The following is a 12195-nucleotide window of genomic DNA, read 5'->3' as shown; positions in this document are numbered from 1 at the left end:
ATTGGAGAATCCACAAACATGAAAATAATCCCAATTTCGTTAACATAAAATGTGCAGGCGTTCCATCAGGTGGGGTTTCGTCACCGACTCAAATCAAACTTGTCGATTTACCTTTCAAAAGTGTCTTAAAACCTTTAAACAATTTAATTTCTGCAATAATTCAATCCAATATTTAGATTCGATTCCGTAAACATCAAACTTTTCCCTCCAATCCTGTTACAGTTTACATTTTTAAAGACTTTCAATCAATCTCAATACGGTAATCACACAGCGAACCTATCAAAGCGCGGCACACTCTGATGTCACTTTTCCCCCGCTCGCAGCGGTTCACCCTCCTTTACAATTTTCTCGTACTCACTCACGCATACGTCTCAATCATACACTGAAATGATCCTTTACGACCAAGCAATCACTTCGCTGACTGTACGTACACAGTCTGACTGTACGTCCACAGCCGCGTAATTGTCACCGAACTGGCAACTGTCTGTCCACGAAAGGACCGGACAATCACCTCAACTGATAGGTTACAACCACACAGCAACTCACGACCAGCGTCAGTTACTCACGCACTCACACATTCTTTCCCCCTATCTTGGTCCAGCGGGCACTCGATGGTACCTCAGGATCCCTCTTAACAGTGGTCGACAATTACTATAGGTGTGCGGTACACCTGAACCACTTAAGCTACTCCTTGAGCCTAAGATTTTCCCGGACTTCGCGCGCTCACAGCATGACCTCCTTTCATACAACAGGCTTTCCCACTCCACAGGCATCACAACACAACACAAAACACCGCAATCTAACACACTCCATGCAATCAACACAACCGCCGTTACCGCAACTGGAATTACCACAACTGGAATTACCACATACCATAATCTAATTCAATGTAATTACCGCATATGCCATTAACGCATACCATGATCTAATCAAACGCAATTACTGCGATCAAAATTTACCACAGTCAGAAATTACGCAAGTGCCGCCATGGAAAGGCATGCAGTGTATGCCTTTGTGGGCCCCTGTGGTGTTGGGGATTGTGGGGTGCACGTGGGGGGTACCTTTGGTACCCCCCTACATTGGCATGCAAAAGGTGACAGGCACCGCGCGGTGCCTGTCATGTTGTGCATGCCAACGCACAACAGGCATATTTGGCATTGTGGCGGGTGCTGCATAGAGCACCTCTGCGGGATGCGACCGCAGGGTGGTGGTCGCATCCTAATGGCCACAGCGGGACTGCCGCACCTCTGGCGGTCGGCCCAGTTCACCCTAAGTGTTGTTATCCATGAATCCACAGTTTCCACAGGAGGGGCATTTTTTGGTTTGCTAAGAACTTTGATGCAGTTTGATGAATCTTCCGCTCCTTCCTAGCATGTTTTGTGGTGACTTCATCGAGCTGGGTTGGAGTAACATGGGGATGCGGTGGGAGTTCTCGCAGGAGCCAGGATGCTTCCCCACCCCAGAAAAGAAAGAAACCTGTTTGGCCACTCATGGGGGTGTTGGTGCCTGCGGGCACTGGATACTCTGAAGCCAACTCCCTGGGGGTTGACTGCCCTTGGAGGTTGGGGTAGGTATGTAGACGCAGTGTGGGAGGTTGGTCGCAGACGTATGATTAATTTACTGAAATATATAGCTATATATGTTCATAAAAATATATATTTATATAGAGATACGTGTATATGTATTGAACATATACATACATGTAATAAAATTTAACATGGACAAACACACACATGCATTTTGTGCATAAATATACATCATTTAAAAAAATGTATTTTCTATTTTTATGTATATGCATATGCATATAACAGAAGCATAAACCCCTATACCTACTCACTTGTATATACAGAGCTTGATCGACATAATCAAAGATAAATATTTTATCATGTGAGAAAATAAATAGATTTTCTTGCAGTATACCCTCACTTTTGCCCCTTTTTAGACCCGCTTGTGCATGTTTTCGAACTCTGAAAGTGCCTTGGGCTCTGCCCAAGGCCATTGCTAGGTTGAAAACACCCAATGTTATGTGAAAACACACACACATGCATTAGGGTACACTATGTGTTAGGGTAACCCTATGATTGGCATGACCTAACCTATAAGTCCCTGGTACATAATTTGGCAGGGGGATTAAAACTACCTATAATTTCCTAGTATATAGTAAGGCATGGCAGGCCCTTTCCACACTTGAATGTGTGCACTGAGGTCATTTGAAATGCAGCCCTGTGTTGGAACACTGATTTTAAAAGTACATTGTGCCCATATTTGACTTTGGTGGTAGGGGCACTTTAAAAGTGATAACTTCAATATTTTGGCATATTAAGTAGTGGGAAGTGACATACTTATAAGGAGGGCCCTTATAAAAGGGGTTTTATATGTCCTGGGGATAGAGAAATTGCACATTTCACTTCCCACATTGCAGTAAAGTGCTTCCTAAGATCGACTTTTGTGCTAGGGGTTGAGGGTTATGTAGCTATACGCTGGGTCCTTAAAAATATGTTTTATAGGCCCTGATGTTTGAGAAATTGGGCATTTTATTTTTCCCATTGTAGATCCCATCCACATAGATTAACAAGGCAGTAGTTTATTAATGCATAACTATCACTAGGAATTTACAAAAATATCTTTCAAGGATTTAGGAGAATGGTAGTCATAAATCCAACAATATGCTATTGCTGAATTTATCGTAAAATATACAGAAAAGAAGTAATACCAACTTTTTTATCTGTAAGCCGAAATTCAGCCTTCCTGTGGTCTCCCCTGATTGGTCAAGAGGATTAGCCAGGCTGCTTTGATGAAGTGATAAGTGGCTCACCCAGCGAGAGGCTATATCTCGGAGCGAGCTCTGCTACACAGGAATGCCAGAGCGGGGGTTCAAAATTGGATAAAAATAAGAAGGCTTGCACAGCTGAAAACTTGATTTGCACCATCAGGCCCTTTATTCTGACTGACTGTGTCTGCTGCATTATCTGTAAACACAGCCCTTTGGATGTACCTTGCTTCAAGAGTAATAAAGAGTTCACTACCTCAAAGCTACAGGTTAACAGATCTCATCTGCATTCATGTCCTGAATGGCAAAGTTTCTGGAATAGCCTGTACTTGAGTTTTACCTTATAGATGGGGCAAAATCATGGCCACAGAGAGAAAACAGTCTGCCCCCCTAACTGATGCGGTCTGTTCCCATTTAGTACTCTTTATTTCTTTGTCTACTTCCTTTGCTCCTATCCCCTCTCACCTGAATCTCTCCCCTTGCCTGCTACACCGTCTAGCCCCCTGCCCTTTTGTGGCCTTTGACTAAGCACTCCTCTCCCCTTGTTGGGGAAAGGTCCAATAATAATACTCTGGAGTCTCAGCGAACCCGCTGAGAGAGTCCACAGTGCCAAGGGAGCCACTCACAGTTGAGGTATGGTATGGCACCCCTTGCCAAAGCACTCCCTCTCCCCTTTTTGGGGAAGGATCCGGTATGTAGGCCTTGGAGTCCCAGAGACCCCTCTGAGAGAGTCCACAGCATATAGGGAACCTCTTGCAACAGAGACGGGGAAATGATACCACTTCCCCTGGGATCACAGCTTACTGGACTTTGGACGCAGCTTTGACTTGTCTACCGGTTTGTGTTATTTCATGTGAATAGTTTAGCTTAGCAAAGTGAATTGACTAGGGTATAAACAAAAAAGAACCTAAGTTGCCATGGACTTGTTTTCATTGTCACTGTTGCTGCTGTAGTTATTCCGTTGGTAAAGTTGGCACCGTTCTGGAAACAGGCTAGTTTAAATGGTTGGTTGGTCTATGGAAGTAGGTTTCTGTGATAATAGATTAAAAATAGTTTGCTTGGTTATTTGGTGGTTGGTTTGGTGCAGAAGTGAAGTTGTGGAACCAGATTGCATTTGGTATACTAGTGAGTGTTTGGGCATGTAGTAGTTGGTGCAACTTTTATGCAGAAACAGGTGTAAAGGATGCTTCTGTTGTGTTAGTGCTGTGTGGGACACTCTATGTTTTATGACCAGCTGCATTGTGTGAAAGTTTAGTTTGTCTGTATTAGCTTATTTGTCAGAACGGCTAAGTTTGCCATCCAATCCTTGTCATTTGTGGAAATGGTAATATTTCATGTGGTAGTGGTTATGCTTTATTTGATCCTGAAATATGTGCATAATTTAACAACCTTCTTATGCATTAACACACCAATAAGGAAACATGAGATGGATCACGTAGAGATGCAAGACCAAACGATGATCGTCATGTTTATTTGTGTTTTCAATTACTGCATTAAGAACCCATCTGCTAGAATGGTGGTCTGGGGTTAGAGTGGGCTCACTGCTTGAGTGTTCATGGCACTGGAAGGGAGTGAATGGATGAGTCCGGGCAGCAAGTGGTCAATGGTAAAGGATAGTTTTGTGTGTTGCTTTGTCTTGTCACAGAGGATAATTGTGTTTTATGTGGAAGTGGATTCATGAGAATAAGCAGGTAAGAGGCAAGCATAGCGTGGATGTGGTTAGTGTTTGTCTTCAGCATTAGGTTGATGGCAATGGTTTTTGATTGGTAATGGTGTGTGTGAATAGTGAGTAACATTTGCAAGTAGTTTATTTTAATGATTGATTTGGAATGCTAATGGTCAGTGCAAAAGGTTGTTTCACAGAGTCTGTGATTGTTAGAAGTACCCTTGTCGTAATAGTTTGACACAAGATTTGTTGTCATGACTGAGTTGTGTATCAACAATTGCTTTCTAATTTTGGGGTGATATTACCTCCTGTCCTCATAATAGTTGTGATGAATGCTATGAAAGCCACTGATGACGAATCCCCACGGGCAGCTGTAGGTGAACGGCTCATCATATTCATTAATATAGGAGCTCCAGTGACATGATACTGGTCCACTGAAGGCGTTCTTGCAGGTGAAATCCCACATGCGGTCCTCATACCAGTTGTGATGCTGACTAAAAAGAAAATTAAACAGTGGTCAATTCCATGCTTCTCCAGGAGATTTTAAATGTTCTACTAATATCACATTACTATGGTGTAAGTATGAAACATTTTTAAATCACTCTTTATTAGTTTCATGGCTGGTGACTCTAGAATGGAATGTTCCATATCTAGTTGGTGCTCATAACATTTTGCAGATTTTAATACCATCATTTAGAGTATAACAGAAAACAATAAAAAAAAATGTAAAAATTGTATTAAACTTGATCTAGTGATGATGTGTATGTATATTGAGGGTTGGTATGTAGGACCTCCTCCTGCCAAGAGAGCATTTTGGGGGGCGTCTGCATAAACAAATCAGGATGTCCTAAATGTACCTTTTATCTGCATTTATTAGTGTTATACATTGGTTGTATGGAAATGTGCGATGATACATAGCAACATGAGAGTTGGAGGCCACATCTTCTACAGCATGCAGTGTTCCAGAAAGTCTGGGGTGGGGGAAATGTATATAGCTCTTTCCCATTTTGTACACTTTGATTACAGCCATGGCCTTGGCTTTATTCCAGGTACTTATGGTAGCCTTTAATCATTCTTGTTGGTTAAGGTTAGCAAGATGTTGTATTACAATCCATTCTGTCCTTTCTTTGTCTTTGCAGTGTAGCGAGTGTATCATTTTCAGCAGTTGTCCATCTCTGTAGATCCTTCAGCCATAGATCTATAAAGGTGGAGTCAATGCCTTATAAGACATGGCTTTTCCCTCTTAGCTAGGACGTAAGCAATATCAATAAACGTCTTTGTGCAGGTTTAATTCTTGGATCTGAGTAGATGTCTCAACAGGCAACATTTGAGCTACATGTCTTCTATTAGGGACACTTTTTAGGACTCGGCTCTAGACAGCGCATGTGCCGTTTCAAAGAGACATGTTGTATATACTTTATGGGCTTCAGCCGGCCTAAAGGCTTCTCATTTACTGGCTTCAACATCACTCCTATATTCCTTCTCTCCATTTGTGCATGGTATGCATGCATCAAGCCTCTTGCTGGCTTTAGCCGTCCCCGAGAGCATGGACCAATTACTGCTATCCCTCCCCAGCTCCCATTTTAGCAAATGTTTTCGGAACTACTTTTATCTTGGATTTGGAACACTTTGCATGAGCGCTCATTTTTTCACTCACTCTAAGCTCTGTTCTTGCTCCAGCGTGGCACAGTCTCTACTATGCTGCACATGGTTCCTGTGACTGGCATGGCAGCCAAGTAGAGCATATTGAGTGAAGTGAGCTACCCAGTAAACCTTTGGGGGCTGGGTGAAAAGTAATCAAATGGGTAAGGGGCCTCGGAAGGAGTTTGTTTTCACGATTAACTTAGGTTTTATATTTTATAGAAGAATTAGATGCAGGTAACTTAAATATCCTGGGCTAAGTTAATTACAATAAATTGAGGCAAATAACTCAGACTGTTTAGACATGACAATAATTCACATTAAGACAAATAGTGACATAAAAACAAATAGACATGTGTATATGCAAAAAATAGATTTTATCAAAGTTACAATTTTAGCAGGGAAAAATACAATAAACCAAAATGTACAACACAGGGATAAGGCCAAGTAGAGCAGCATCGTTTTCCATTATCAGCACAGTGCCTGCTTAATGGCCGCTACACTTCATCTTTCAGGATGAAGGCTGCTTCAGGAGGCTGTGTGCATTTATCTTTTCTACACAGTGCCCAATTGTGCATTAAAGCCGATAAATCTGCACATTTCTATCGGATCCTGTTATGCTCTAATGGTTGTGCAACTTTTCATATATCGCTCATACACAGCTGAGTTCACAAGTGCAGAAAAAGAAAACCTGTTTCCAAACAGAAAGTAAATTGTGGTAGACTCTGCATGCAGGGAAGCGTTGAACCAGGCCTCCCTCAATCAGCTGTCTGAGCTGTTGCTATGTGCGCTTTTCTCTGCCTTCTTTGTACAGTAGGTGTTCCAAACACATGGATTTCAGTATGATTCACGATGGAGACAAAAGACTGCAGAAAGTGTTATGAAGGAAGTTGATGTTATCCCTATTTTCCAGTCTTTAATTGTCTAATAATGTAACTCGATTAGTTATGGATAACCAGGGTCACTGGAAGTATGCGGTTGTGCATTTGCTGCGATTTCTACATAATTATAGATTTGCCGTATTTGCCACATAATCCAGCATCTGATGCATATTCTGCAGATTTTAACAAAATAATTGTTTCTATCTCAAAAGATTCAAAAGTTACTAAAGATGTAGAGGCATATCAACAAGGGCCTTATCTCTGCTTCTTTGGCTTTGAAAGCCCAAAAAGCGGAGATAAAACTATCGCCCTATTTACAAGTGGGTGCTAACATGCATTAGCACATGTTAGCACCAATTTTCCCGATGCCTCGCTTTGCATCTCTAATGAGATGCAAAGTGGGCGTCACTGGGCAGTGCTGTATGTAAATTATTGCTGATGTGCACATCGCAATATTTACAAGAAGGCTCACGCATTTTAGCAGATGTGAGTTTTTGCCGAAAATCGCGGTTTTCGACAAAAACTAACGTCTGCTAAAATGCTGATTTACGTATACTTAACATTGGGGGTGGATTATGCTGATACAACCACAGGCTCGTATCAGCAAGGTTATCGCAGTTTTCCATGGAAAATCGCTGGAAAACCAGTGATGTTCCATGGAAAACACCGCTATTGCTGAAATAATTATCGCCATTTCGCTATGCGTTGTTAATACAGTGCTAGCATGACAATAATCTCCAGCGATAGCCGGCGGAAAAAAAATTCACGCTAAGCGCGGCGAGCGATAATTATTGCTGCTGCTTGATAATATGCCCTGTAGAGACATGTGTTGCTGTGCAGTGGAAGGCCCTTTGGCAAAAGTTTACTGGTCACTTTTCTGTAGCCTATTGCTGTGTTTGAGTGTTAAACTGGTGCTAGTGAGTTGCAACCAATGCCCTGACAGTGTTAACAAGGTTAACAAGCATTTGCAATGCAAAAGGTCTCGCATTTACAAGAGTTTGAGCTATTGGCATATTAATGCCAATAGCTCAAACTCTCAAAAATGCTAGACCAATTGCATTGCAAATTCTTTTTTTAAAAAGCGCCCCATGCCGCGCTTTCACAATAATGTTAGTCACACCCCTTTCTTTAAGCCTGTGACCCATGCGGTGGTTTCACTATAATAGTAGCCACCCACTCTTCATTAGATGAGTCATGTCTAAAGATAGTGGCATGGCTGACATTAAAGTAAAAGCGCCATTTGGGGCACTTGTAAACCAATAGCTGAATACTAAGAAGAAAAAGCATGCGCTGCGTTCGGGCTGCAAACAACAAACTAAAGGTATAGCCACCGCTGAATCAGCATGACGTACGGTGCTAGGAAAAAAATAAAAAGAGTTGGGGGAGAGCGTGTCCTGCCTGCAACAGCAGGCAAGATCAAAACATTTAATCAAATACTGCTTGTAAGCTGTAATTAAAGCCTACTGAAGAACAACACATGTAACAGGGGGTGTCCTGATGGGAGGTTTCAAAATGGTAGTACACAAAAATGGGAGGTGTGAGCCTAACAGACTCACCTACTCAGAACACCCAGTCAATACTTTTTAAACCAAAAGAAGTCTGTATCTGTGAATTGTGGTGGCATTTGCTGTGCGTCTCAATACTTCCCTCACTCACACAATTGTGTTGTTGTATAGCGTTTTAGGACCCTAGTGTAATTTTCCCGATTCATGCCCTTATATAGGTATAAAGTACTGAATCCTTATATAGGCATAGAAATCATAACCATATTAAGACATAGCTCATGTAGTCCTAATACGGCTTGGCAACTTCCACTAGTTCCGAAAATCTATAACGATTTCTTGGAAAAACCCGCCTTCAGCAGTCAGGGACTTCCCCCTGCATGAATATTAATTTATCCTAGAACTCATGGAGTTTTCAGAGAATTAAGTCTCTAATGACGTTATTATGTCCAATCTTACGTCAAACTCGGCACCTTCAAGGTATAAATATGCCCACACTTGTCCAAACAAACACACAGTGGTTTGGAGCAGTTTAACTATCTACTTGCTCGACGCGCCCTGCTGCAGCAAGTGCCGAAGGAAGCTGATCCTCCAGCTAACGCACTGAGAGACGCTGTACTTTCTCCTGCCGAGAATTCCAGCTCCAGTGTTTCCAGGCTACCCTTGCAGGTTGCTGGGAAATCGAGTCCTGAGAGAGAGAGATACCAGACCTCCTACATTCTAGAACCAAGGTACAGAGCTAATTAGACCCTTTAGAGAATTCTTGGATTAGATTCTTGGCAAAGAATACTGAAACTAAGCTACGCCTCAATTACTTCTTCCCTTGTACTAGACCTAGGTTAGGTACACCGGAGTAGGCATATTTTAGAAGCACCAGTGGAGTACTTTTAGTCATTATTTATCAATGTATGTGTTTTATGTATTGTATGGCTTAGAAACCATGTCATGCTTTTACAGGATTATTTTATAATACTCTTCGTATAGTACGCTTTGTACTTTACTACAAGTATTACGATTGTAGCAGTTCATTTCTTTTGCTTCAGAAAGAAGACTGTTCAACACATATCTTTTTATTGAAAACGCCCATCTCTCTATTTCTCTGAACCTCTGGTGAAACGAAGCATGCACGATTGACTGTGTGAAATAACTATCTATTGTTCCGCGACTCTAGAGATATATTTTCTTATTCTTGGGAAACAAAGTTGTCATGTTTTAAGCGGTTGTCAGAAACTAATCCCTTCTTGTTCATTCGAGAAAGTTTCTAGTGACCTCTGAGCTAGCTGGCACACACACAATTAAGTCTAGTATATTCGGTAGAGACCTAGTCGACTTCAGTCCTACGTCTAAACTACAGGATACACTATTTCAATGCGCAGAGCCTATTGGGAATATAGGAACTACACTACAGTGGGACATGCTTCATCATAGGGCTGCTTACAAAACGCCCCGTCACAGCCAACGCTAGGAGTGGATCAATAGGTTGGGGAAAGAAAATACAACACAAAAAAGAGAAACAATAATATTTCAAAAGTGACCGGGAACGCTGGAAGTGAAAGTGCAGTGTGGTGTAGATTAAAACTAGCTTGGAGGTGTCCCTGTGCCTATAACTTTATTCCTGGACCCTGCGGGCAGGATTAAAAATGTGAAGGATGGTGGTGATTGGAAGATGTAACGTGCTCCTTACACCCCTCCTAACGGCCAGGTAGTCGACATGTTTCGGCTGTGTGTCTGTGCCCCTTGATTGGGTTCACGCCGGTTATCTTCAGGGCTCTGCCTGTTCCAGTGTAATTTATGTAACTCTCTGACCTCTAGTTGAGATAAGAGGGTGTCAAGAAAACTAGTTCCGTATCCAAGGGATTTCCTCAAACATACACGTAGAAATGATGAGTTTAAGCCTATTTCATGTTTGAAATGGCGGTGGGAAAGGAGAGACCCACTATAGTCACACATACTCCAAGGGTGGTACTCCTCTCATCAGCTGCTTGCCTGCTGCCGCCGGCTGAAAAATGTCAACTTAAGGCCTCAATATGTTACAACAGTTGAGCAGCTGCTTGCAGTGTGTAGTAGGATTCTATGGTACGCCTGGCTATGTAGAGATAAAGGAATGCCGTCCTACCTGGGGCATTATAGCGGTTACAGCTGCATGTGACTTCTGAGCTGCTTAGGCCACTGACTCCCTCTGTGCTCTCTCAACATGTGTATCTAACTTCTGCAATGTGATTACAACTGTCCCCAGTTGAGACTCGGGGAAATTTGCGTAGTCATAGCAGGTCCTCCCTCTGCATGGCAACCGCCCTGGCCCAGTTGAGCAAGGAGCATTGCTAGGCCAACGCATGTGGTGCCGCTGGCGCTTTCCATCTTTTAGTAATCAGGCGCTTCGCTGTGATCAAGCCCGGGTCTCAGAATCATGAGGTGACCCTGTGGGCCCAATTCACAGAATGAACTTAAGACTCAATCCTAAACTTACTACTATTTTGGTATTCACAGAATGCACTTACTTCTTTTGGTATTCACAGAAGTTAGGATATTGTCTTAAGTTTGACTTAAGACAGACTTAAGACAAACTTACGACAAAATCCTAACTTCTGTGATACCAAAAGTAGTAAGTTCATTCTGTGAATACCAAAAGTAGTAAGTGCATTCTGTGAATACCAAAATACTAGTAAGTTTAGGATTGAGTCTGAAGTTCATTCTGTGAATCGGGCCCTGTGTTTCCTGCCCCTCTTAAAAAGGTGTAATATACACCTGCCATTGGAAAGGGATGTTGCACTTGGTGCTGCAGGCTAAAGTAGTCGCTATATCAGTCCAATACCCTCCCAGGACTTGGCAGTGCCAGAGCATGTGCAGTAGTTCTGCACCTGACAGTCTGCATCTTGGGCATTCAGAATCTGTGCGTGGTGGAAGTACTTATTGATATGGGCTGGGGAGAGATATGCTACTCTCTGCAGATTCGATGGAGTGATGTTCTGTGGTGAAAAGGGGTTTTGTGCAGTGCTTAAAACAACTTTATGCTTAAGAATGTTGACCGGCACTGCTCTCTGTGCCACAAAATGCCTCTAATGATGAGCGCAAGTGCCCACACAAATATGTAGCAAATCAGGACCTTTGACTCTATGAAAGTGCTTTGCAAATAAATGCTCCTGGATGGTATTGACGAAAGCAAACCCCATTGCATTTCATTGAAATGTGATTTACAACCCCAATTAATCATGAGCCACTGTGGAGCACAATGTATCACTGGTTGACTCACTAAGGTTTCAACTATTTGAAAAGCAGAATTGTGCAGTTAGTTCAAACAAGATTGCTTACCAACAACTTTGCATTTTTGCAAGCATTTTGACACTGCGGGGCATATTCTCAAGGACACATTGCCGATTTAGCTGCACTTTTCTGCCATGAAAGTGGCAATAGATTTTTTGCCCTTTTCACAAGCCTATGCCAGCAACAAACATTGTTAGTTTACCTGCGATAGCTGCCGCTAAAAACATCGCCAAGACTGACAGTGACAAGTAATGCTAATCATATGCAGAGTAGGCGTTCCCGTCCAAAAACTCACGATAACTCCTCTTTGCGATATTCTCAACGGCCAGCCAGATCAGCGATGCGGTCCAAAAACAGACGTTAAGGCACGTAGCAGCAGGGACTTAAGACCTGCTTTTTTCTGGTCTTAAGTAGGACAAAATCCTGCAGTAGAAAGGGAGCCCAGCCCAGAGCCACATCTGAAGACAACAGATG

General features: G+C 42.4%; 1 protein-coding gene across 1 annotated transcript in view; it reads right to left on the bottom strand.

Annotated features, from left to right (window-relative positions):
* The window catches only part of LOC147734761 (hemagglutinin/amebocyte aggregation factor-like), a 121092-nt gene that overhangs the window by 19384 nt on the left and 89513 nt on the right, over positions 1 to 12195 (bottom strand). Inside the window, exon 3 of the mRNA XM_086953629.1 lies at positions 4742 to 4930. Within this exon, the coding sequence (XP_086809755.1) occupies positions 4742 to 4930 (189 nt within the window). The remainder of the gene's footprint in view (positions 1 to 4741; positions 4931 to 12195) is intronic.

This window comes from Lissotriton vulgaris, chromosome 1_2 (genome assembly GCF_964263255.1).
Source record: "Lissotriton vulgaris chromosome 1_2, aLisVul1.2, whole genome shotgun sequence".
NCBI lineage: Eukaryota > Metazoa > Chordata > Amphibia > Caudata > Salamandridae > Lissotriton > Lissotriton vulgaris.
This window is presented reverse-complemented; position numbering and strand designations above follow the sequence as displayed.